Genomic DNA, 21385 nt, shown 5'->3' on the forward strand with positions numbered 1-21385 from the left:
GAGAAATGAGGGAGGAATATTGTTGGAAGAAAACTTGGGGAAACATACCGGGTAGAGAAAAATGTTAGGGAAATTGAAGCCGCGGGGGGCAGGCCGAGGCGGAAACGAAAGCCACTTTGGGGTTCTCAAGTTAGCCCGGGAATAGGGGGCGAAAAGTTGAAACTAGAAGCTGAGACGCAAGCCAGATTGGGATCCGTCTGATTAGCCCGGGGAGCAAAGGACGGGAAGCCAAATCGTGAGGCGGAGACGTACGCTGGGTTGAATTCGCCAGACTAGCCCGGGGAACTTAGATTGAATCCTAGTGGTGGAGACGCAAGCTACGCTGTGTTACTCGCGGAAGCCGCCGCGTGCAGAGAGAGCACGGGGCGTGAGTAGATAGGGAACGGGGCTGGTGTAGGCCGTGGTTCAGACGCGAAAGGGTTAAGCGTGGAGACCGCGGACCGCGCAAAGCCGGGAAGCCGCGCAGATGAGGCGCGGGCTGAAGCGGCTCAGAGCCGGCGAGGCGCGGAGAAGCAGCCTCGGGGCGGAGCCCGCTGGCGGGGCGAGGCGCCGGGAAGCTGCGCGGAGCCGTGAAGCTGCCGGCAGGGCGAGGCGCCGGGAAGCCGCGGGGATAAGAGAAAACAGAAGTTTAGAAATGGAATGAGAGCGGGAAGCTGCGGGGATAAGAGAAACAGAAGTTTGGAAGTGAAGTAAAAGAGAAATGGGAATGCTGGAAGATAGAAGTGAAATGGGAGAGGTAGGAATGCCCGGAGATAGAGAAATAGAGAAAAATAAGGCCTCCCCTCAACATGCCAATTAGAAGGCTTGGATTCGGTCTGCCTGATTTAAGGCGGTAAGCGCCAGCAAAGCTCGACCAGAGTATGAGCTGCAGGTCACCGAAGATAGGCACGAACCAACACTAATAAGTCTCCCCCACAATAAGGCAATGAGAAGGCTTGGATTCGGTTTGCCTGATAGGTTTTGTAAGCCCCTGCGGGCAGAGCAGAGCATGCGCTGCAGGGCACCGAACACAGGCATGCATCAGCGCCTAAAAACCTCCTCACAATGGCGAAGAGAGGACCCGGATTCGGTTTTCCTGATTGATAGGACTTGTAAGAGCCTGTGGCAACTCTAGCAAGTACAGCAGAGCGTGTGCTGCGGGACACCGAAGACAGGCGCGTATCAACGCTAAAAAATAAAAAGAAAGGGGGATCTGTGGGGAGCAATCCGGACTGGACTAAGTTACTCGAATTAGGACTTATTCTATGCATCTGCTCTCCCACAATATGGCGCTGGGAGAGAAGTAAACAGCTTCCGCACAGCTGCCTCCAGTTCAACCAATTAACTGTAGGACTTGCTCCTGATTGGAGAGCAGCGTACTCAGCCGAGTTGGGATTGGCGGAGGAGGACTATAAAGGAGGAGAGAGACGGCATGCACCAGGGAACATCTATGGGGAACATCTAGCTGAAGGAACACCCGTGCAGCCCCCCAGAGAGCCGGCCGGCGGTGTGCCGCTCCCCTGCGGAAGTGGGGAATGCGGCCAGGGGGAACTGCCCTTCCACGGAGGTGGAAGGGATAGTAGCCAACCCGGGAAGAACCAGCAGCAAACCCGGGGAGGGCCGAGCAGACGAAAGAACAGCGCAGGGTCCTGTGTTGCTCCTCCACGAAGAGGGGGAGCGACACATAAATATTTCTACATTCCTCTAAATACTTTGCTTAACAATAGAGAATTGCACTGCTTTCAAAAAATACAGAGTCTGCCTTAAAAACACTTTGAAACATAAAGACTTCTAGGAGCACACAGCAGCTAGCTGATACACCTGAATTTCAGCTGCGTGCAGGTCTAGCTGGGCACCCTGAATCCTAGACTCACAGCCCACTCAGGACCCAGCGGATAGTTCAGCCTGTTTCCCCACTATTAAGAGATTCAGAAGCAGGAGTGTATCAGAAACAGCCCCAAGCTTTAAAATATGGTAGGAATTAGAGGCAAACCCACAAATAACGGCCCAAGGCTGAGGAATAGTCAGTTATGAGACTGTACCTGGGGCCTCGGCCTTCCCTCCTCTAACACCCCTCTGTCATGCCCAGCACAGCACATGACTCTAAACACTGTCTTGTTCCACCGACCGATCCAGATCCTCACACTCACAGATCAACCTGGTTGCATCTCCTCTTTGGACTCGCCCCAAAATTCATTCTCAACTACCCCACACCTGGGCCCCCCTTCCACATCCTCCACCACAAGGAATGCACCAGCAGTCACACCTACTCTGCCCACAGGGCTGGGACTCTCCCTTGACCCTCTCCTCTTGCTCCCTCTCTCCCTCCCTCATTTTCTCCCACCCCCATTTCTACACAGAGGTCAGTAATTTATTTTTTCTTTATTTATATTCATTTATTTTTATCTAAAATGAGGAGAGAAGGGAGAGAGAGATTTTTCCATCCACCCAAGTGCCCAAAACAACTGGGGCTGCGCCAGACTGAAGCCAGAATCCTGGAATTCAATCCAGGTTTCCCATGTAGGCAGCAGGAACTCAAGTGTTTGAGCCACAACCACTGCCTCGCAAAATGTGCCTTAGCAGGAAGCTGGATTTGGAAGTGGGGCCACGACTAGAATCTAGGTACCTGGATATGGAGTGGGAAACAAGTGTTCCATGTGATGTCCTTACTGCTACATCAAAGGCCCACCCCAGGTAAGTTCTAGCATGTAGACCTCCAAACAAGACGCAGAATCTGACCACCTTGGACCACGTCACCAAGGTCTCTCACCTTGGCTCCCTGCAGGGACCTCCCAGGTCTCCCACTTCAACACTGCCCCATCCTACCCATACACCAGCTCACGATACGCCCGCCTCAGTGGATTCACTTCACACTCAAAATCCAAACTCCTTAGCATGGGCTAAAGGCTGCCATTCAGGGCCAATAACATGACTCAGCCAGTTAAGCCTCTGCTTGCGGTGCTGACGTCCCACATTGGAGAGCTGCTTCAAGTCCTGGCTTCACTGCTTCAAATCCGCTCTCTACTAATGCACCTGGAAAAGCTATGGACTGAGTGCCTGTGTTTCTGCTGCTTCTGTGGAAGACCCAGATGGAGTTCTGGGCTCCTCGGCTTCAGCCTGGCCCAGCCCAAGAGATTGTGGGCATTTGAGGAATGAATCAGCTCATGGAAGATCTCTGTCTCTGTTTCTCTGTCACTCTTTCAAAAAGTAAATAGAGACCTTCTATCCTCACCTAAGCAGTCTTAACAGAAATGTAACAGAAATCTCCACCGAGTCACATTAGCATCATCTAAGGCATGATAAACACAGAGAAACAGGAATGATTTCTCAGCTGTCTGTCGAACATTAGCCGTAGCTGTCATTCAAAGGTAACGGACGTTGGTAAAAAAGCTGTTGAGTGATTTTTATATCAGTTGTTCCAGGCTAGCGTTTGTACCCTCTAACATTTCTGCTATTTCTGAGCTCTGCACTTTTCTAAATTCAGCCACAAAGAACTGGTTTGAGTGCTACTGGAACGTCCTGTCTTCCTTCCAATATTTCCCCCAGTACAGCCTGCACGCAGGGACTCCTTCTCTTTCACCACTACCACCCTACAGATGCCTGTTTCCCCCAGAAATGGAGACAGGTCCAGCCACTCTGAACTGCTCTATTTTGCAACGAAACATCTGGAACTCTACCCCAGACTCCTGTGGATGATTTCAGTACTGACTTTCACATAAGCTCTGCCTTCTCGGGAATGCTCGGGTCTGCTTGCACGCACACTGTTACCCAGGCTGTGACAGTTTATGTCTTCCTCACAAGTGCACCCACGGTTTTCGTCATTAGTATCACAACTTTCACCTGGACTACCTGCAGGACCCTCCCAGTTCTCCCACTTCAACACTGCCCCATGCTACCCCAATTGTTGATTGTAAATCACAACCTTATGTTTTAATTTTCCCCTCAGGGAGAGGCCATGGACAAAAGAAGGAACAAGATAAAGGTTTTGTCTTCCACCCCAACAACCCCATCAGGGCTGGTCGCCAGGCACAAATGTGGTCCACCCACACCACAACCTCTTACTGCTCAGAGATTCCCACCTTCCCTGAGCTTCCTCTTTGGACCCAGTCATCACCACAAGGGCTCCCAGCACGGCTGCCTTAGCCTCCCCGGCTACGCCGCCCTGGCTTCTAGCACTCTCACTCCCCTTCTCTCCACACCTCCCTCAGATCCACCCTAACAGCCAGACCAGGTTTACTACAGCCCCTATCCAGCTGTTGTGGCTTAAAACCAACCAGCTCTGCTTCCAGCTGCCTCACCTCAAGCCTTCTTCTCCCCTGCTGGTTCTTCCCCACACCCAACCATGGCCGGGGGCCACCTGCCCTCTGCTCCTGCGCCGGCCGACAGCTCCCTCAGCCCAGCTCAGCAGCCCTCCCTGCCCGAGTCCCTCTGACCACCCCACTGACTCCCCAGCTCTCGGGCAACAACTCTTGTTCCTGTTTCGCAGGAACCCCCAGGCATTCAGCTGCTCACCTTCCTTCTCTCCTAACTCACATTTCCTCCCTGCACCAACCTCACAGCACCTCTGTGTCACATGCAGGCACCAGCCTCACACAGCTTCGCACCTACCCTCTTCCATCTGCCCCATCCTCCCACCCTCTTCTCTCAGGGGATGAATGTGCCAAGGCCTCTCCCATGGGAAGGTGGGTGTTTGCCCTCAGACCACCTCAAGCTAAGGTCCTGTACTTCCTGGATCTCCCCGGCTCTTCTTCCCATCTGCCCTGCACCCCTTCTCTCTCTCCCCTTCACTGGAGCCTGGCCCACACCGAGTACTAAGTGTGGTCCAGAGAGTACTGCCCAGCTCTCCCTCCCACAACATCGCTGTTGCGCTGCGAGCTTCCCTGTCTGGCTTCCCCACCTCCACCCTGGAGCTCACACTCTCCATCGTCTCCCTTTCCAACTCCTCCTGCAAACTTCAAGAACTCTGTCCCAAGCTGGTTCCAGGATCCAAGACTGAGAATAGAAAGGGCAAGGTACTCCATACTGCACAACATGGTGCCAAGAAGAAGTCAAAAAGCAGCCTCAAGGGCTAGGGGGTCAAACCCAAGTCGTGCACATGAGGCACAAACTTACAGAGGCCTGGGAGAGACATGGAAACCAGGTCCATGCATCAAGACCACAAAGGAGGTACAAACTGGAGCCGGGAGAGATTCTCCAGGCACCTGGGCAAAGCAGAACAGGGCTCCTCTCATAGGACCCCTAAACCCTCACCTGTAGCTAGGGAAGAGACCTGAAAAGAACTGATTAGGGAAGGATGACTGTTCTATACGAGTGCATGTTTTTGCCTTATGACCTGGCTACACTGGCATGAGGTGACAAGGAGCTGACAGAAAACACTGCAGGCACCTGAGCTGTGCACCTGCTGTAGGGCCGATCCTGGCAGGGGCTCTCACACACACACAGCTACCCTGACCACTGATTAACCCCAATCTAAAACTGCAACCTTCAGCCCCACCCCCAGCCCAGCCTGCTGGTCCCACGGGCAAGTCAGAGTTGACTTCAGCTCATTCTCCACACCTAAACCTGCCCCTTTACTGGATGCCCCACCCCAGAAAAGAACCCCCACATGTACAGTCCCTCAGGTCAGGAATCCTGGGGAGTCCCCTCTCTCCCTGCCCTCCCACCCAGCCTTTCAATCTCCCACACACCTGCAGACCAGCATGGGGTTTACCCATTCACTGATTCCCTGGCTAGCTTTCCCTCCCAGCTGCATTGAGGTATAACTGACAGATAAAACTGTGTACTTTTAGGGTCTGCAACATGATGACTTGATATACATATATCCTGTGGAATGATGACAGCATTCAGGTTAGGTAATGCATTTACCAGCTCACCTCATTACCATTTTGTTGCTATTGTTCTAAGCACATTTAAGATCTACTCTCGGTGCAAAATTGAAATCTACACGACAGTTAAGCGTACTCACTAAGCTGTATATGAAATCCCCAGAATTTGTCCATCTTGTAACTGAAACCAACATCTCCCCATTTTCCACCCTCTGACTGTAGCAGCCACCATTTTACTCGCTGGTTCTACGAACTCTTTTTTCAGAGTCCACATAAAAATGAGATCATGCACTACTTTTCTTTGTCTGAGTTATTTCATTTAGAGCAAAGCAGTATTTTGTTTTTATAGCTGAATAAATACTCCACTGTGTGTCTAGAACTCAACCTCCTTACCCACACACCCGTGAGTAGACACTGGGCTGTTTCCACATGGCTGTCGTGAATAGTCCTGCACTGCACATGGGCGTGCAGATGTCATTTTCAGACCTTGAGTTCATTTCTTTCTGCTATGCACGCAGACTGGTATAACCTTCTGAAAAGTCTCCACACCCTCTCCATCATGACAGTGACTGTCTACATGCCCCCCGACAGTGCAGAGGGATCACTTTTATATCCACGCTAGCCAACACTTGTTACATCATTGTCTTTTTGATAACAGCCGTCCTATCAGAAGTGAAGGGATATCTCATTGTGGTTTAGACTTGGATTTCCCTCACGATTTGTGATGTTGACATATTTTCATATATACATGTTGGCCATTTCTTATTCAGAGTTCATTGTTAATGTTAGAAAAATCCAACTGATTTTATATGCTGATTCTGTGTCCAGATACTTCACTGAATTTGTTTCTTATTTCTAGCCATTTTTTGATGATTCTGTAGGATTTTTTTATATATAAGATCATGTCATCTGCAAACAGAAATAATTTTACTTCTTTCTTTCCAATCTGGATGTCTTTTATTTATTTTTCTTGCCTAAATGCTCTGGCTAAGACTTCCAGGACTATGTACAACAGAAATAGTGAGAGTGGACATCCTGGTCTAGTTCCTAACCTTAGAAGAAAAGCTTTCAGCCTTTTAACTTTGAATACGATGTTAGTTACGAGCTTGTCACATGCCTTTTTTATGTTGAAGTATATTCTTTCTAACCCTAATCTGTTCAAAGTTTTTATCCTATTAGGAGACCTTGGGTTGTTGATGCCATTTCCTTACTTTCCATCCATTTACGTTTTCTCTCTCCTGATTCTCCTCAGTAAGGTGAATGATTGCAGGGCTGCTGTCTTTCAGGTGGCCCAATTCACTGCTCGTAAGTGTCTCTTATTAGCCTTTGTATTTCTGTGGACTCCATTGCAGTTAGTGGCTCCTCTTTCATTTGTTAAGTTTATATATTTGAGTCATCTCTTTTTTTTCTTGGTTAGTCTAGCTAAGCTCTTGTGAATTTTATCTTTTTAAAAAAATATAACTCAGATGTGGAGCTGGAGAAGCAGGGTCCTCCCTCAGTGACAAGAGGAAGAAGGACCCACAGGGGCACCCATGGACCAGGCCCATCCACACAGGACTTGTGCAGGCAAAGGTGCCCACCTCACAGAGTGCACAGACCCTAGTGGGTGAACCACAGCGTCCTAGGGAGCAGCGGTGGGTATGCCGGCCACCAGGGTGCAGGAGAGCAGGGCAGAGGGGCAAATGAGAGACAGACTCAATGTGGGGTTGACCCTGACTGCATCACATTCAGGCGAGAGGACAGCAGGGAGACCTGCAGTCAGCAGCCACTGGGTTTCGGCTATGATGCAGGTGCCCAGGCACCATCAGGCACAGGGCAGTGACAGTAACCTCAAGGGGCAGCTGGGGCCACGTGCTCTGTACTGAACAGTGGAGCAGGTGAAGGCCGCCTCCTCTCCTGCACCATCCAGAAAATACAACCAAGAAGCGAGCTGCATGCTCTCTGTGGGTCGACCAGGAAGCCAGAACTGTCTGTGTTACAATGCACTGCGGGGCTAAAGGTGTCTCTTTTGGGTAATTACAAAGGTGGGGTTTTCTTAAGCCTGACTTTTCCTTAATACACGTTTAAAGACCTTTAAACTGATTCTACTCAAGTTGAGATTTTTAAGAATTCCATTTCTAATTTGTAATAAAAGTTTACAACTTAATCTTTTCAAAACAGTCAAACTGCAAGCACCTGCTATAAAGGTCTGCCTCTCTAATAAATAAATAAATATATCTTTAAAAGTAAAAAAAAATCTTGAGTCTCAGTTTCAGTGACACATTCTCTTGTTTCTCTAGTCTCTATTTTGCTTATTTCTGCTATAATGTTTATTATTTCCTTCCTTATGCTAACTCTTGGCTTAGTTTGGTCTTTTGCAAGTTCTTTGAGGTATATAGTTGGGTTCCTTGTTTGAAATCTTGCCTTTTTCTCACTGTGAGTTTCTTTCTTTAAACAGCTTTTGTTCCACGCCATAAATTTTGGTATGTGGTGTTTCTATTTTCATGTGCCTCCAGATTTTTACTTCCTTTTTAGTTTCTTTCTTGACTCACTGGTTGTTGAGGAGTGTGTTGTTTAATTTCCACTTATTTGTGAATTTTCCAACTTCCCCATTAAGGATTTCTAGCTTTATCCCATCATAATACGAAGCATACATACTGGGATTTCAGTCCTGCTGAATTTGGAATTTGTTCAGGCTTCTTTTTGGTCCTCTTTGTCCTGGGAGTGGACCCGTGTGTCTTCTGCTGTTCCTTCATGGGCTCTTCTGTGCCTGGCCATTGGGTCCGTCAGGTCTAAGGCACAATTCAGGTCCAGTGCTTCCTTATTCATGTTCTGCCTGCATGATTTGTCCATTGTTGAAAGTGGTGTACTGGAGTCTCCTGCATGGTTATGTTGCTGTCTACTTCTTCCTCAGTGCTGTTTGTATTTGCCTTGTAGACCGACATACCTGGCCCAGTGCTGGGTGCCTCTGTAACTGAAAGATCTTCTCGATGGATTGACCCTGCTATCAAATAATGATCTTCTTTTGTCTCTTTTTATAGGTATTGCTCTGTGTCTCATATAGAGCTGTCTCTGCTCTCTTTTGGTTTCTGTCTGTATAAAATCTCTTTCCAGTCCCTTCACGTCCAGCCTATTAGTGTCCTTAAAGCTAAAGTCTGGTCAGAGCCGCAGCTGCCTGCCTTGGTTCTCTCATCTTCCTTCATCCATAAGCATGACTGTCACAACAAGCTCTCGTCCACACAGCGGGACACAGTGGCTACAAGGGAGCAATCCCTTGCCTGGCCCAAAAGGCTTCATGGAGGCTGAGTTCCAGCCTCAGGACTCACTGCCTCCCTTCTGATGATGCTCAACAGTGTAGAAGGACACAGTTCCACAGTCCCCCAGTGTGCCACCACTGCCTGGGCTCTTCTATCGTGACCATAAGCACCACCCATGTTTACCTCTCACTCTATTCAAGTACAATGTTGAATACTACACACATAGTAGGGCTCTTGGAAATAGGTTTTATTGCTATTTCCAATTTTCCAGATGAGGAAAAAGGCATCAAGAAGTTAAGAATGGACCCAGGGTAACACAGGTGCACACAGTGGGCAGAAAGGATTTGGCTCCAGTTCTGACCCTGAAGCCCACGTTGCAGCCACCAGACTGTGCTGACTCCTGCATGCATGCCCGCTGGCCCATGGAATCCACTCCCGCCTTCTACCAGCATGCCACTGCCCGGTAGAATTCATTTCCCTTCACACAGACTCTCCCTCATGTGGTTCCTCCCACTGCTGCAGAACAACTGGGGGCCTTCCTGATCCCAGCTGCAACTGCTGGTCCCACAACAGTTCTGGGGGCACTGTAATCACTACATGTGGTACATGGCAGACGTTGGTAGTTTGCTGAGTAATTAGTGAAACTGGTTAAAAACAAGTACAGTACAAAGACAGAAAATATTGGCTAATTTGAAGAATGAAAACCAGAGTTTATAACAAATCACTGTAGAGCTTGCTGGTCAAGTCAGAAAATCCTCATAGAAAAGTAAAAAGGCAAGCTGCCACCACCCCTGATCTACAGGAGAATCTCCTTACTTCCGAACGCCTCCCAGAGGAAAGACCTTCTCTCCAATCGTGGCCAGCACGCTATTCCAATCTGACAGACTGAATTTGGGGATAATAATTTTTATAGGTGGGATAAATAATCTTCCATTTGTGAAAACACTGTAAGAATAAAAAGAAAAGCATTTGAATGTCAGCACCTTAAATTTGAAGGAAATCATTAAAAATTCAAAAACACTATACACACACACACACACACACACAATCACAAAACTGTAAAGACAATGGCATGCGCTGAGCAGCCCCTGGGAGTGCACGCCACGCAGGTTCAGAGGGCTGCCATCAGGCTGTGCAGAGCATCCTAGAGCCTGCTGACCTGATACTGACATTAGGAAAATGTCTTTTGATCCAAACTTAAATGCCCAGATGAACAAGACAGAATTCTACTTTCAAGTATATATGTTCCCAACTGCTATGATAGATAAGATGGAAGAAAATTGCATTCATTTGGAAAACCAAAGGAGAAATTACATCTTGAAAAATGCAGCGATTTTCCCTTTGCAATGAACAACAGACTCCCAAAGGAGACCACATGCAATCCTTTGGAAACACAAGGGACACAAGTGACTTCACTCCTCAGTTTCAAGGCCACTTCAAGGTGGTCCAGTGGGCTGACTTCATAAGTGCTGTCTGTTCGGCCTAACAGGCTACTTGGCAGATTTTCAAATCTCAGTGCGAACATTCTTGGTCCTCTTTTGTTGCTGAGCTGCTACCACGTTATCAGAGCCACTTGACAATGCTTAAACTGACTGCAATCTTGAAACTCAAATTAAAGTAAGGTGAAATATAGGCTATCTGTTTAAGTTTCGAAATAATGAGTGATATCATGATACCCTTTAAGAATACATAAACCCAGTGTTGCTGTTGTAGATTTTTATATTTTTATCATAAGCATATAAACTTACAGGGAAATATCTGTAAAAAACAAATTTTAGGGGCTGCTGCTGTAGCCTAGCAAACTAAGCTGCTGCTTGGGACGCCATAATCCCATCTCAAGGTGTCCCATGTTGGAGCACCAGTTGGAGCTCCGGCTGCTCCACTTCCAATCCAGATCCCTGCTAATACACATGGGAAAGCAGTGGATGACGACCTAAATACAACTGGGCCCCTGCCACCCACATCGGAGACCCAGATGGAGATCAGGACTCCTGGCTTTGGCCTAAGCAGCTCCAGCCACTGCGGCCATCTGGGCAGTGAAGTAACAGATGGAAGATCTCCTTTCTCTCTCTCTCATTCTCCCCTTCAAAGAAATAAATAAATCTTTTTTAATATTTTAAATTTTTAAAATAAAATAAACATTCTGCTGCATAATAGGATAACTCCAGATAATGAGACTCTACTATAGATTTCAAAAATGCTAGAAGAAAGGGTTTTGAATGTTTTCACCACAAAAAGATGTTTGAGGAAAGACACATAGCTACACGATTCTGAACATTATACAACATAAATATATATCAAAGCATCACTTGGTACCCCATAAATATGAACAACTTTATGTGTCAAGTAAAATTTAATTAACAAAAATACAACAGCAAAAAAAGAGAGATGTAGAAAATTTCAAGCTCAGAGGAAGAAGTAGACTGAATACATCTCCGGATGCTTCCCAGGTGAGCTGAACAACCAACCTGGATCCTTCTGGTAACAGCAGGTTGTTCAAGGGTTTGGAGCTCCACCTTCCACCTGTAGGGTGGGTGGTCAACCCCAGGTAAACATGCCCCCCCCCCATTTCCCTGGGAGGCTCAAGGAGAGCTGATAGGTGGGAGAGTTTTGAGAATACTGTGAGGCCATCTTTGAAAGCACAATTTATCTGTATGTGCTGACAGGAAACCATCTCCAAGACAATCACGTGGTAAAAAACATGAAGGTTCACACAGTGTATGCAGCACGCGTATACCCATGAATGCTTGGGTGCATAGCCACTGAGGAGGAGACTCAAGACACATAAACAGCGGCTGCCTCTGGGGAACCCCATAGAGAGCTGGGTTAGGAAACAGAATGAAGAAGCCAGCATGTGGCGCAGTGAGTTGAGTCATTGGCTACACTGTCAGCATCCCATATGAGCACCCGTTCCAGTCCTGGCTGTGCCACTTCTGATCCAGCTCCCTGATAATGAGCCTGGGAAAGCAGAAGATGGCCCACATGTCTGGACCCATGCATCCATGTGAGAGATGTGGATGGGGTTCCAGGCTCCCGACCTTGACCTGGCCCAGCCCCTATTCGTTGTGGCCATTTGGGGAGTGAACCAGTGGATAGAAGATCTCTCTCTCTCTTTCTCTCCCTCTCCGTCTCTTTCTCTCTCTCTCTCTCTCTCTCTTTCACACACACACACACACACTCTGCCTTTCAAATAAATGAAAATATTTTTTAAAAGTGGAATGAAGACATGTTTTACTTTGTACCTTTTAAAACTATATGTTTATTACATGTAACTATATGATAAATGTTATGACTTTTTTCTGGCTATAAAAATAATTAATTTAAAACATACCATTGAAGTAAGAGAAAGGCATAAATTACTTTAAAATTGTATCTCCTAACATGCTGTTCTTCAATAGCAAATAGGGGGGCCAGCACTGTGGTGTAGCAGGTAAAGCTACACCTGCAGTGCCAGCATCCCATATGGGCACCAGTCCAAGTCCTGGCTGCTCCACTTCCAATCCAATCTGTTATGGCCTGAGAAAGCAGAAGATAGCCCAAGTGCTTGGGACCCTGCACTCATGTGGAAGACCTGGAAGAAGCTCCTGGCTCCTGGCTTCAGATCAGCTCACTTCTAGCCATTACAGCCATTTGGGGAGTGAACCAGTGGATGGAAGGTCTCTTTCTCTTTCTTTCTTCTTTCTCTCCCTCTCCCTCTCCCTCTCTCTCTCGCTCTCTCTCTCTCTCTCTCTCGCCTCTGCCTCTGCCTCTGCCTCTACCTCTACCTCTCTGTAACTCTGCCTTTCAAATAATAAATAAATCAATCTTTTAAAAGTCCACTGTTTTAAAAGTCCAATCTTTTAAAAGTCCATTGCCTCTCTGTAACTCTGCCTTTCAAATAATAAATAAATAAATCTTTCAAAAGTCCACTGTTTTAAAAATAGCAAATAGGAAAAATAAATATTTTAATAGGGAAAATTTTTTGATATTTTAAAACAAGAAACATGGGGATGGAGTTGTGGCATAATGGATTAAGCCACCACCTGCTGTGCCAGCATCCCCTATCAGCACCAGTTCGAGTCCCAACCTCTCCACTTTCAATCCAGCTCCTTGCTAATGGCCTGAGAAATCAGCAGAAGGTGACCCAAATCCTTTGGTACCTGCATGCACGTGGGAGACCTGGATGAAGTTCTTGGCTCCTGGGTTAAGCCTGGCCCAACCCAGGCTGTTGCAACCATTTGAGGAGTGAACCAGCAAATGGAAGACATCTCTCTCTCTCTCTCTCTCTCTCTCTCTCTCTCTCTCTCTCTCTCTTTCTCTCTCTCTCTCCCTTCTTCTCTCTGTAACTCTGCCCACCAAAATAAAAATGAATAAAGTCTTTAAATAAATGCAGCATATGGACATAAAGATGGATTTCAGGCAAGGGAGCTGGTGATGAGAGCCGCCTCCTCCACACCAACCATTCACACTTCACACACTGACTCTAATCCCTCCAGCAAGTCAGATGTGCAGGAGCTGCAATCTGGTGATAGGTGAAGTGAGCCCAGAGTGGTCAAGTGTCTATCCCAAGGAACTCAGGGGTGAAGTGGAGAGCCAGGTCCACCTGGGCCCAAAGCCGGAAAGTGCTCTTCCCACAGCATTGCCCTTCCTCCTACTTTCCTCCCTTCTCTATTGAAAAACCAGATGAAAAGGGTCAGCAATGGGCTGTTTCTCTCAGAAACCTGCTGATGGCCACAAGATGATTCTCACATTGTCTAATCCATCACAGTGGGGTAACAAATGAGTCATGAGCAGGTCAGGACGTGAGCGCTGGCTGCCTGTACCCTCCACCCACCCAGGGGGTTGAGCACCCTTAACGTTCGCCCCCAAGAACCACTCAAGCTACTGCTGAAGCTGAATTGAGAAGTTCTCCACACTGGAAGTCAGAAGCCATGGCCTCTAGAGCTGATGCTAGAACTAAATAGCTCCATGTCTGGACAGTGCATTCCCCACCGGACAATGGGAGACAAACACATTTCTGAGTCCCAGGCCAGGGCCTGCCAACACCCAGCAGAGACTGGACAGTGGTGGTGTGGGTGGGTCAGACGGTGACACAAGAATGTGCATCAGATGAATGGCCTCAGTCTGGGTCTTAGCTCCCCTACTTACGACACCAGATTAAGCATCGTTGTTCTTATCTGCTTCATAGGAAAGCAGAGTTCATGGGAATTTAAATTTGAGAGGAGTTAAAAAAAAAAGATACATTTTTAAAGTGAAATGTTATAACTGTTGTTCTCATTGGGATTTTCAAAACTAAGAATTTAAAGCCACATGGAAGAAATTGAGTGGGGTAAATACCAGTCTGTGCCAGTCCTCAATGAGAACTGCAGAACTGTGGGAATCGCCACACACAACACAAAACAGAGGTTACAATACCTCAATTAAAATATTTTTTTGGACAGGCAGAGTTAGATAGTGAGAGAGACAGAGAGAACTTTTTTCATTGGTTCACTCCTCAAATAGCCACTATGGCCAGCACGCTGCGCTGATCCAAAGCCAGGAGCCAGGTGCTTCTCCTGGTCTCCCATGGGGTGCAGGGCCTAAGCACTCGGGCCATCCTCCACTGCACTCCCTGGCCACAGCAGAGAGCGAGACTGGAAGAGGAGCAACCGGGACAGAATCTGCCGCCCCGACCAGGACTAGAACCCGGTGTGCCAGCGCCACAGTCAGAGGATTAGCCTAGTGAGCCACGGCGCCAGCCTCAATACCTCAATTAAATGCCTCAATTAAAATAATCAGCAGAGCAAAAATAATTTAACTCACGGCAAGGCCCAAAATGGTGGGCTGTCGTTTTCTGGGCACTGGGCAGCCACTGCCCAGTCCTAAGAGGAAGGAAGAAGCCACATCTCCTCCCATTAGAAGCCCATTGGCTGCTCCCCATGAAGTAAATGCCCTGTGCCCTCCACTGCCCCTGTGTCCACAAGGAGACAGCATCCTGCATATGGAGGTGCACCCCCTTCATTTCTTAATGGTTCTGGGGCAACACCTTCTACCCTCACCAGCACCTCGCCCCCTGCCTCCCTCCCTGCACCACTCACATCAACAGCGGTGGGAGGGCTTTGGCTCATGACCTGTCTCCTCAAACTCATACAACTATGCAACCTCTTAAAGCTCTGTGCTCTTCTTCCCTAGTCCTACCACCCTGAGGAATCCACTAAGGAACTGTCATGAACTGGGGGACCCAAATTCCATGTCACCGGGGGACTCCTGCAGCACCTGCTCTTTCCCATCCCCCTGGTAAATGCCTGCATGACTGTGGACACTGCTGCCAGAGGACCTCTGAGGATGGCCAACCTCCCTCTCACAGCACATCCACCCACAGGTGTCTCTATTCCCTGGGGAGGCCGGCGCCGTGGCTCATTAGGCTAATCCTCAGACTTGCGGCGCCAGCACCCTGGGTTCTAGTCCTGGTTGGGGTGCTGGATTCTGTCCCAGTTGCTCCTCTTCCAGTCCAGCTCTCTGCTGTGGCCCAGGAGTGCAGTGGAGGATGGCCCAAGTGCTTGGGCCCTGCACCTACATGGGAGACCAGGAGGAAGCACCTGGCTCCTGGCTTTGGATCAGCACGCCGGCCATAGCGGCCATTTTGGGGGTGAACCAACGGAAGGAAGACCTTTCTGTCTCTCTCTCTCACACTGTCTAACTCTGCCTGTCCAAAAAAAAAAGAGAGAGAGAGAGAGAATATGAGAATCTATTCCCGGGGGAGCAGAGTCTCTCAAGCACCTGTGCCCCTCCCCGTGGAAGGTGCTGTGAAGGTTCCCGCCTCTGTGCAGGCACAAGCTCCGTGCAGCCCTCGCTCCCCAGGCCGGGCTCTTCTGTGCACAAAGCAGGCTGGGAGCCCCGTTGGCTCTTGGATAGTCCAGCTCTGAAAGCCGCGTCAGTGTTGTGTGTGTGCTTCTGTTAGTTACGAGGTCTCCAAGCAAAGCCGCTCAGCTCTTTTCTCGGTGGAAGGGCGCTGCATTTACGTGGATATTTGGGTCCATCTAGTGGAACTTGCAGCACCAAAATAGAGGCTGGGCCACTCCGTGCAGGAACAAACGGTTTACAACTGGAGAAACTGTCTGCCCAGTGGATGAGCAGCCCTGCTGTCTCGGACCTGCCCAGAAAATGTGGCTCAAGGGACAGTCTTTGCCCTCGAACCAGTAAACTGGAGCCTCCTAAGAAAGGTGTCACTTGCAAAACTGAGAAGTTCCGTGCCTTTTCGTGTTTCACATCAGCTCTCACCTTGCTGCAGGCCCCAGGACAGACCCTGCTCATGTAGGTGGCTCCCGACAGAAACTTGAGGCAAAGTGTTTGAAAAAAACACCCACAGGGCTCCCAGATGCCTCTGGCTGACGGGCTGGGGTGCTTCCTTAATCTTCTCACGCCCCAGTCTCGGGTCTGCTAGTCAAGCAGGGATCCAGCCCTGCTCCCCCCAGGAGGAGGAAGGAAGGGGCAGAAGTGACTACTGCTGACAAAGGCTGGGGCTGGATGCCAGCCCCAGTGTCCCTGTGGTTCTCAGAGCGCGTGATCCTGTGGAAGCTCACAGAAACGTTTCCCACTTGGAGCAGACCACGGCAAAGGGGAATTTCAGTCACTGACATATTAAGGCACCTGCCTGAAAGAAGGATGCAGGGGAAGACCCGGCAAGCATTGACCACTGGGCGGGACTTCCTGCAAACACGGCCAGAGCAAGCGCCCCTCACAGCTTTGCAGGGTGGGTGTTCAGTCCTGTGGCTGACACACAGTCCTGTGACAGACAAGGAAACAAGTACAGAGCGAGGGAGCATGGGAAGGTCACAGCCTGACACGGAGAGGAGCTAGGACCTGAACCAAGGCTTCCTTGAGACAAGTGTCTTCTCTTCCTGCAACCTCAAGACAAACAAACCCACCCCTCACCCGTGCCAGTCAGCCTGGATGCCTCCCACTGTACCAGCACCACCAAGGACCCAGGGCTCGGGGCAGGGGCGGGGGGGCGTCTGTCCCTGAGGCCAGGATTAGGCTGTGCGTCACCCTGAAGAGCCTTCAGAGAGCCCAGGCTCCTGGTGGGAAACACTTGGGAACACCAACATGCAGCAACCGCACTGCTGGATAAAAACATAAAACAGAACACTTTGCCCAAAACTCAGGTGCCTGATGTCCTTGCTTTTTCAACCCTGGGAAAATGGCTCTGTGGACGACAGTGTGGTAGCCGGACCTCCTTTCCCAAGTCACGGTCCAAGAAAAGAAAGAACACACAGCACCTGAAAGGCTGAATCCAGGAGAGGCATGTAGCTAGGAGAAGAATTAACCAGGGAGAGAGACAGAGACAGAGACAGGGAGGGAGAGAGGGAGAGGGAGAGGAAGAAGTGGGAAGTGAGGAGAGAAAGAAAAGGTTTAAGGTGAGCTTATTGGGACAGAGAGTGTTCACTTTCAAGAAATTCTCACAACTGTTACTTTTCACCCGTAATGCTGTACTTACTTGATATGTCTGGATATCCGATGATATGTTTGCCACCTGGAAGGCACATTTATATCACAATGTACCACTGGCTTGATCTGAAAGAAGAAATAAGCCTCAGATGCAGTTCAAATCCACAAAGCCTTGTTGAAGATCAACAGCACACACAGCACCAACCCCAAAACATCATCAAGGCTGGAGGGGGGTCCCCTTGTCTAAAGGACACAGGGCAGGGCCCAGTAGGGTCACAGAGAGGGGTGTGCTGGTGGCCGAGAGGGCTGGAGGCTGTATGTTCCTGTCACAGAAAAACTCAGATGTGAAAGAGCAGAGTGTCAGGCAGCCACGGGACAGACAAAAGCCCCACTTGGAAGGCAGGCAGTGCACTCCCGGGCTGGGCCCAGCATTCCTGCAGCAAGCACAAGTCAGCAGTCCACTGCCACAGGCTCTGTGCAGGCCAAATTCTGCCCTCCCGAGAATGGACAGGGTGGACTCTGATTTCAGACCATGAGCTTTAAGCCAGAATGTCCCGGCCAGCAGGCGTGATCCCCTTCCCTGTGACTGCAGCCTGAGAGGCAGAGCTGACAGCCACGGTCTGGTTACAGCTTCAACCTCAGGTTCACCAGGGTTGAGACACTAAGAACTCCTGAGACCTGACAGAACAGCACACTCCCCCACGCTCACCACCCGCAGGCGCAGACTGTGCAGAAAGCAGCGGAGGGAAGGTTCTGGAGAAGCTGACGGCCCCCACGCTGCCCCACACACAGTCCTGAAACTTGTGCAAGGAGGTCCCTCCAGTGCTCCAACCATGGCCACGCTGAAAAGTTGCTGCTCTCCGTGTTTGATCCCAGTCCCCCCAGTCCGCTAGGCCCAACAGCATCGGCTCCTTCCTCTCCTCCCTTCTCGACCCTCCCTTGCAGTCCCCCAGGTCCCACCTGGTTGCTCTGCTCCACCTGCTCTGTCATGCCTGCCTGCTGCAAATCCTCCCCGGTCTCACCTGGACGACGGAGACATTCCTTGTCGGGGCCTCACTCCACACTCCCCTCCCACAGACGCCTTTGCCACCCTGATGGCCGTGAGTGGCAGCTCCCACCGGCCACAGAGCAAAGTCCAGACCCCTGCTGCTGCCTGCTGACTTGCACACAGGCCTCCCACGCCATGTCTCCCCAGGCACGCACCCAGCCAGGCTTGGCCTTTTCTCAAGGAGCCAGCAGACCTGGGCCTCGGCTGTACAGCAAGGGGGCTCGGAGCTGCCCCGCTTCCACCCTGCAGGCTCCCTGCCCCTCTCATCTGACACCAGTGGTCTCCCTGTCGGCCCTAAGTAGGACCCATGTCCAGCTTCCTTTCCACTGCTGCCCTCACACCTGCAAGATGTACTCTCAGCAGAAACATGTCAGGTGCCCACTCGTCCTCACCACCACAGAGGTAGGCCTGGCCCCTGTGACGAGCTCCTTCCACACATGACACTTCCATTCTGCAGACCCTCCCCCTGGGGCCTCCAGTCCACAACCCACTGGCACTCAGTGTGGCCACAAAGCCATCATTCACTCTCTGGCTCTGCTTGCAACACCTCTGCTCTCCCGGGCCTGCTGCTTCCTGCACCCCCTCCAACAGCCACCACCACCCCGTGCAGACTCTGCTCCCCGGGGTCCTCCCAGAGCCTGCCCTGCCCCCTGGTCCCTTCTGCTCTCAGACCCTGCCACCCCCCGCCCCGCCCAGCTTCCACACAAGAGCCACCAACCCATTAATACCAGGGGCTGTGTTGAATCACCCAGTTTGAGTAGAAAGTTACCCACAGATCCTACACCAAGACCAACACCACCTGTGTTCTATGGGCTCACAGTGACATAGGAGCAAGCTGCATACACCTCTGGCAGAGTAAGAAAAGACTGATACTTGTGTTTCCCAGAGAACCAGGTTTTAAGGAGGGGAGGGGTGCAGTTGACCTAGCAGTTAAGATTCCCACAGGGTCAGCATTGTGGCATAATGGGTAAAGTTCCACCTGCAATGCTGGCATCCTATATGGTCACAGTTCCTGTCCCGCGTGTTCCACTCCCCCCCCAGCTCCCTGCTAATGGCCTTGGAAAAGCAGCAGAAGATGGCCCAAGTACTTGGGCCCCTACCACCCACAGGGGAGCCCTGGCTGGCACTCCTGGCTTATGGCTTGGATCTAGCCCAGCCCCAGCCCTTGTGAACATCTGGGGAAAGAACCAGTAGATGGAAGGCCTTTCTCTCTCTCTCTCTCTCTCTCTCTCTCTCTCTCTCTCTGTGTGTGTGTGTGTGTGTGTGTGTGTCCCTCTCTCTAATTCTTTCAAACAAATAAATCTTAAAAAAAAATCAGACTTGTGTTAGATCCCTGTCTCTGGCTCCTGATTCCGGCTTCCTGCTAGTGCAGACCCTGTGAGGCAGCAGGTTACAGCTCAAGTACTGGGGTCTCTTCCACCCACATGGGATACTTAGATGGAATTCTTGGCTCCTGGCCACCACCCCAGCTACTGTGGGCATGTAGGGAGTGAACCAGCAAATGGGAGTACATTCTCTCCCTGGCTCTCTGCCTCTCAAACAAATTCTTTACAGTATATACACCTGCATACTAATAGTGAGGAAATCAATGCCATGAATATTTATAGACCAAGCCGGAAAGCAACAGAAATCGCTGTCTGCACAGTTCCACTGAGACGCAGCCCCCAAGACACAGACACAGCTTTCTGCTCAACTGCACATCACAGAAACAATGAGCTAATTGCTCTTCTGCTGTGTTAATGATTCATTAACCCTGATATCACTGCCTAATTAAATAACTCCAGCAATTTAAGGCACAGTTCTGGATTTCTCCCCTGACTCCACGTCGGCACTACCGAACAAACATGGTTTTCCCTTACTGTCTGATGGTGAGGACCGTCCCATGCACACTCACCTGCCTGAGCTGAGGGCCTAACAGCTAAGACCTCCTTAACCCAGAGAATGAAACCACAGCTGAATCAACGACAGAAGATCCTCGGGGCTGCCATAGGCTTGTTCACCCAAGGCCCAACTATGGTTTCCAGATGCTGACTGGCATTAGGCAGTGCAGTCAACACTTCGTGTGCATTCAAACCAGCCAGGCAAATATCCAGGTAGCCAAGAATCAGAGTGGTCCTCTAATCTCCCTAAGAACACACAGCATTAAGAGCCCTGGTCATGATAGCCATCAAACATATTTCATTGTAGTTGTTAGCAGAACGCATATTGGAACCTGCTCCAGCAGAGCACAGCACTCAGGAGCCTAGGTTTTGAGTCATCCACGAGCACAGCACTGGCTCTGACACTGGCTGTAACCGTGCACGGTGTCATGCATCCCCCCAGCCATTCACTGCTGCATACAACTCACCTCATAACGTGGCTGTTGTCTGTAGGAGAAACAAAATATCAGGTAACATTTTGTCACCTGCTGAGCAGATCTGAATGAGCTGAAACTCAATTGACAGCAGCTGTTGCTTTGATTTTTTCTTTTGTTTTGTTTTGTTTTTTGCTGTTATTCAGCTCCACAGTCCTGGCCCTCCCAACCTGTGGGTTCTGCACCAGCTCCCCTCAGTGCCCTTTCCACAGAAAATATCCAGCAAAAAAGATTCCAGACAGCCCAGCATCAAGAAAAGATCCCATCACAAATGCACACCCAGCAGAGAACATCACGGTCAGCAGACAGCACTCATCTGGGCTACCCAGGATCCCACTGTACAGAGTGAGCTGACAGAACGTTCAGCGGAACAGCTCAGCAGCAGGTGCACAAGCTAGGAGACCGAGCAGGTAAACATCCACAAGGACACAAGACGGCTGCAGGGCACGGAAGCCTGTGGAAAGTGGGCTTTAAAGCTCTCATCTCATCTGTAAGAGGTGGCACCGGCTCAGCCCAAGGCCACTCCAGCTTCTTCTGG

The 21385-nt window shown here is 49.8% G+C and overlaps 1 protein-coding gene across 1 annotated transcript in view; it reads right to left on the reverse strand.

Annotated features, from left to right (window-relative positions):
• The window catches only part of DCDC2C (doublecortin domain containing 2C), a 141973-nt gene that overhangs the window by 101876 nt on the left and 18712 nt on the right, over positions 1–21385 (reverse strand). The window contains 2 exon segments of the mRNA XM_089327089.1: positions 9857–9985; positions 17496–17572. Coding sequence (XP_089183215.1) covers positions 9857–9985; positions 17496–17572 — 206 coding nt within the window.

Source organism: Oryctolagus cuniculus, chromosome 2 (genome assembly GCF_051225735.1).
Source record: "Oryctolagus cuniculus isolate XC-2025 breed Fujian yellow rabbit chromosome 2, ASM5122573v1, whole genome shotgun sequence".
Lineage (NCBI taxonomy): Eukaryota > Metazoa > Chordata > Mammalia > Lagomorpha > Leporidae > Oryctolagus > Oryctolagus cuniculus.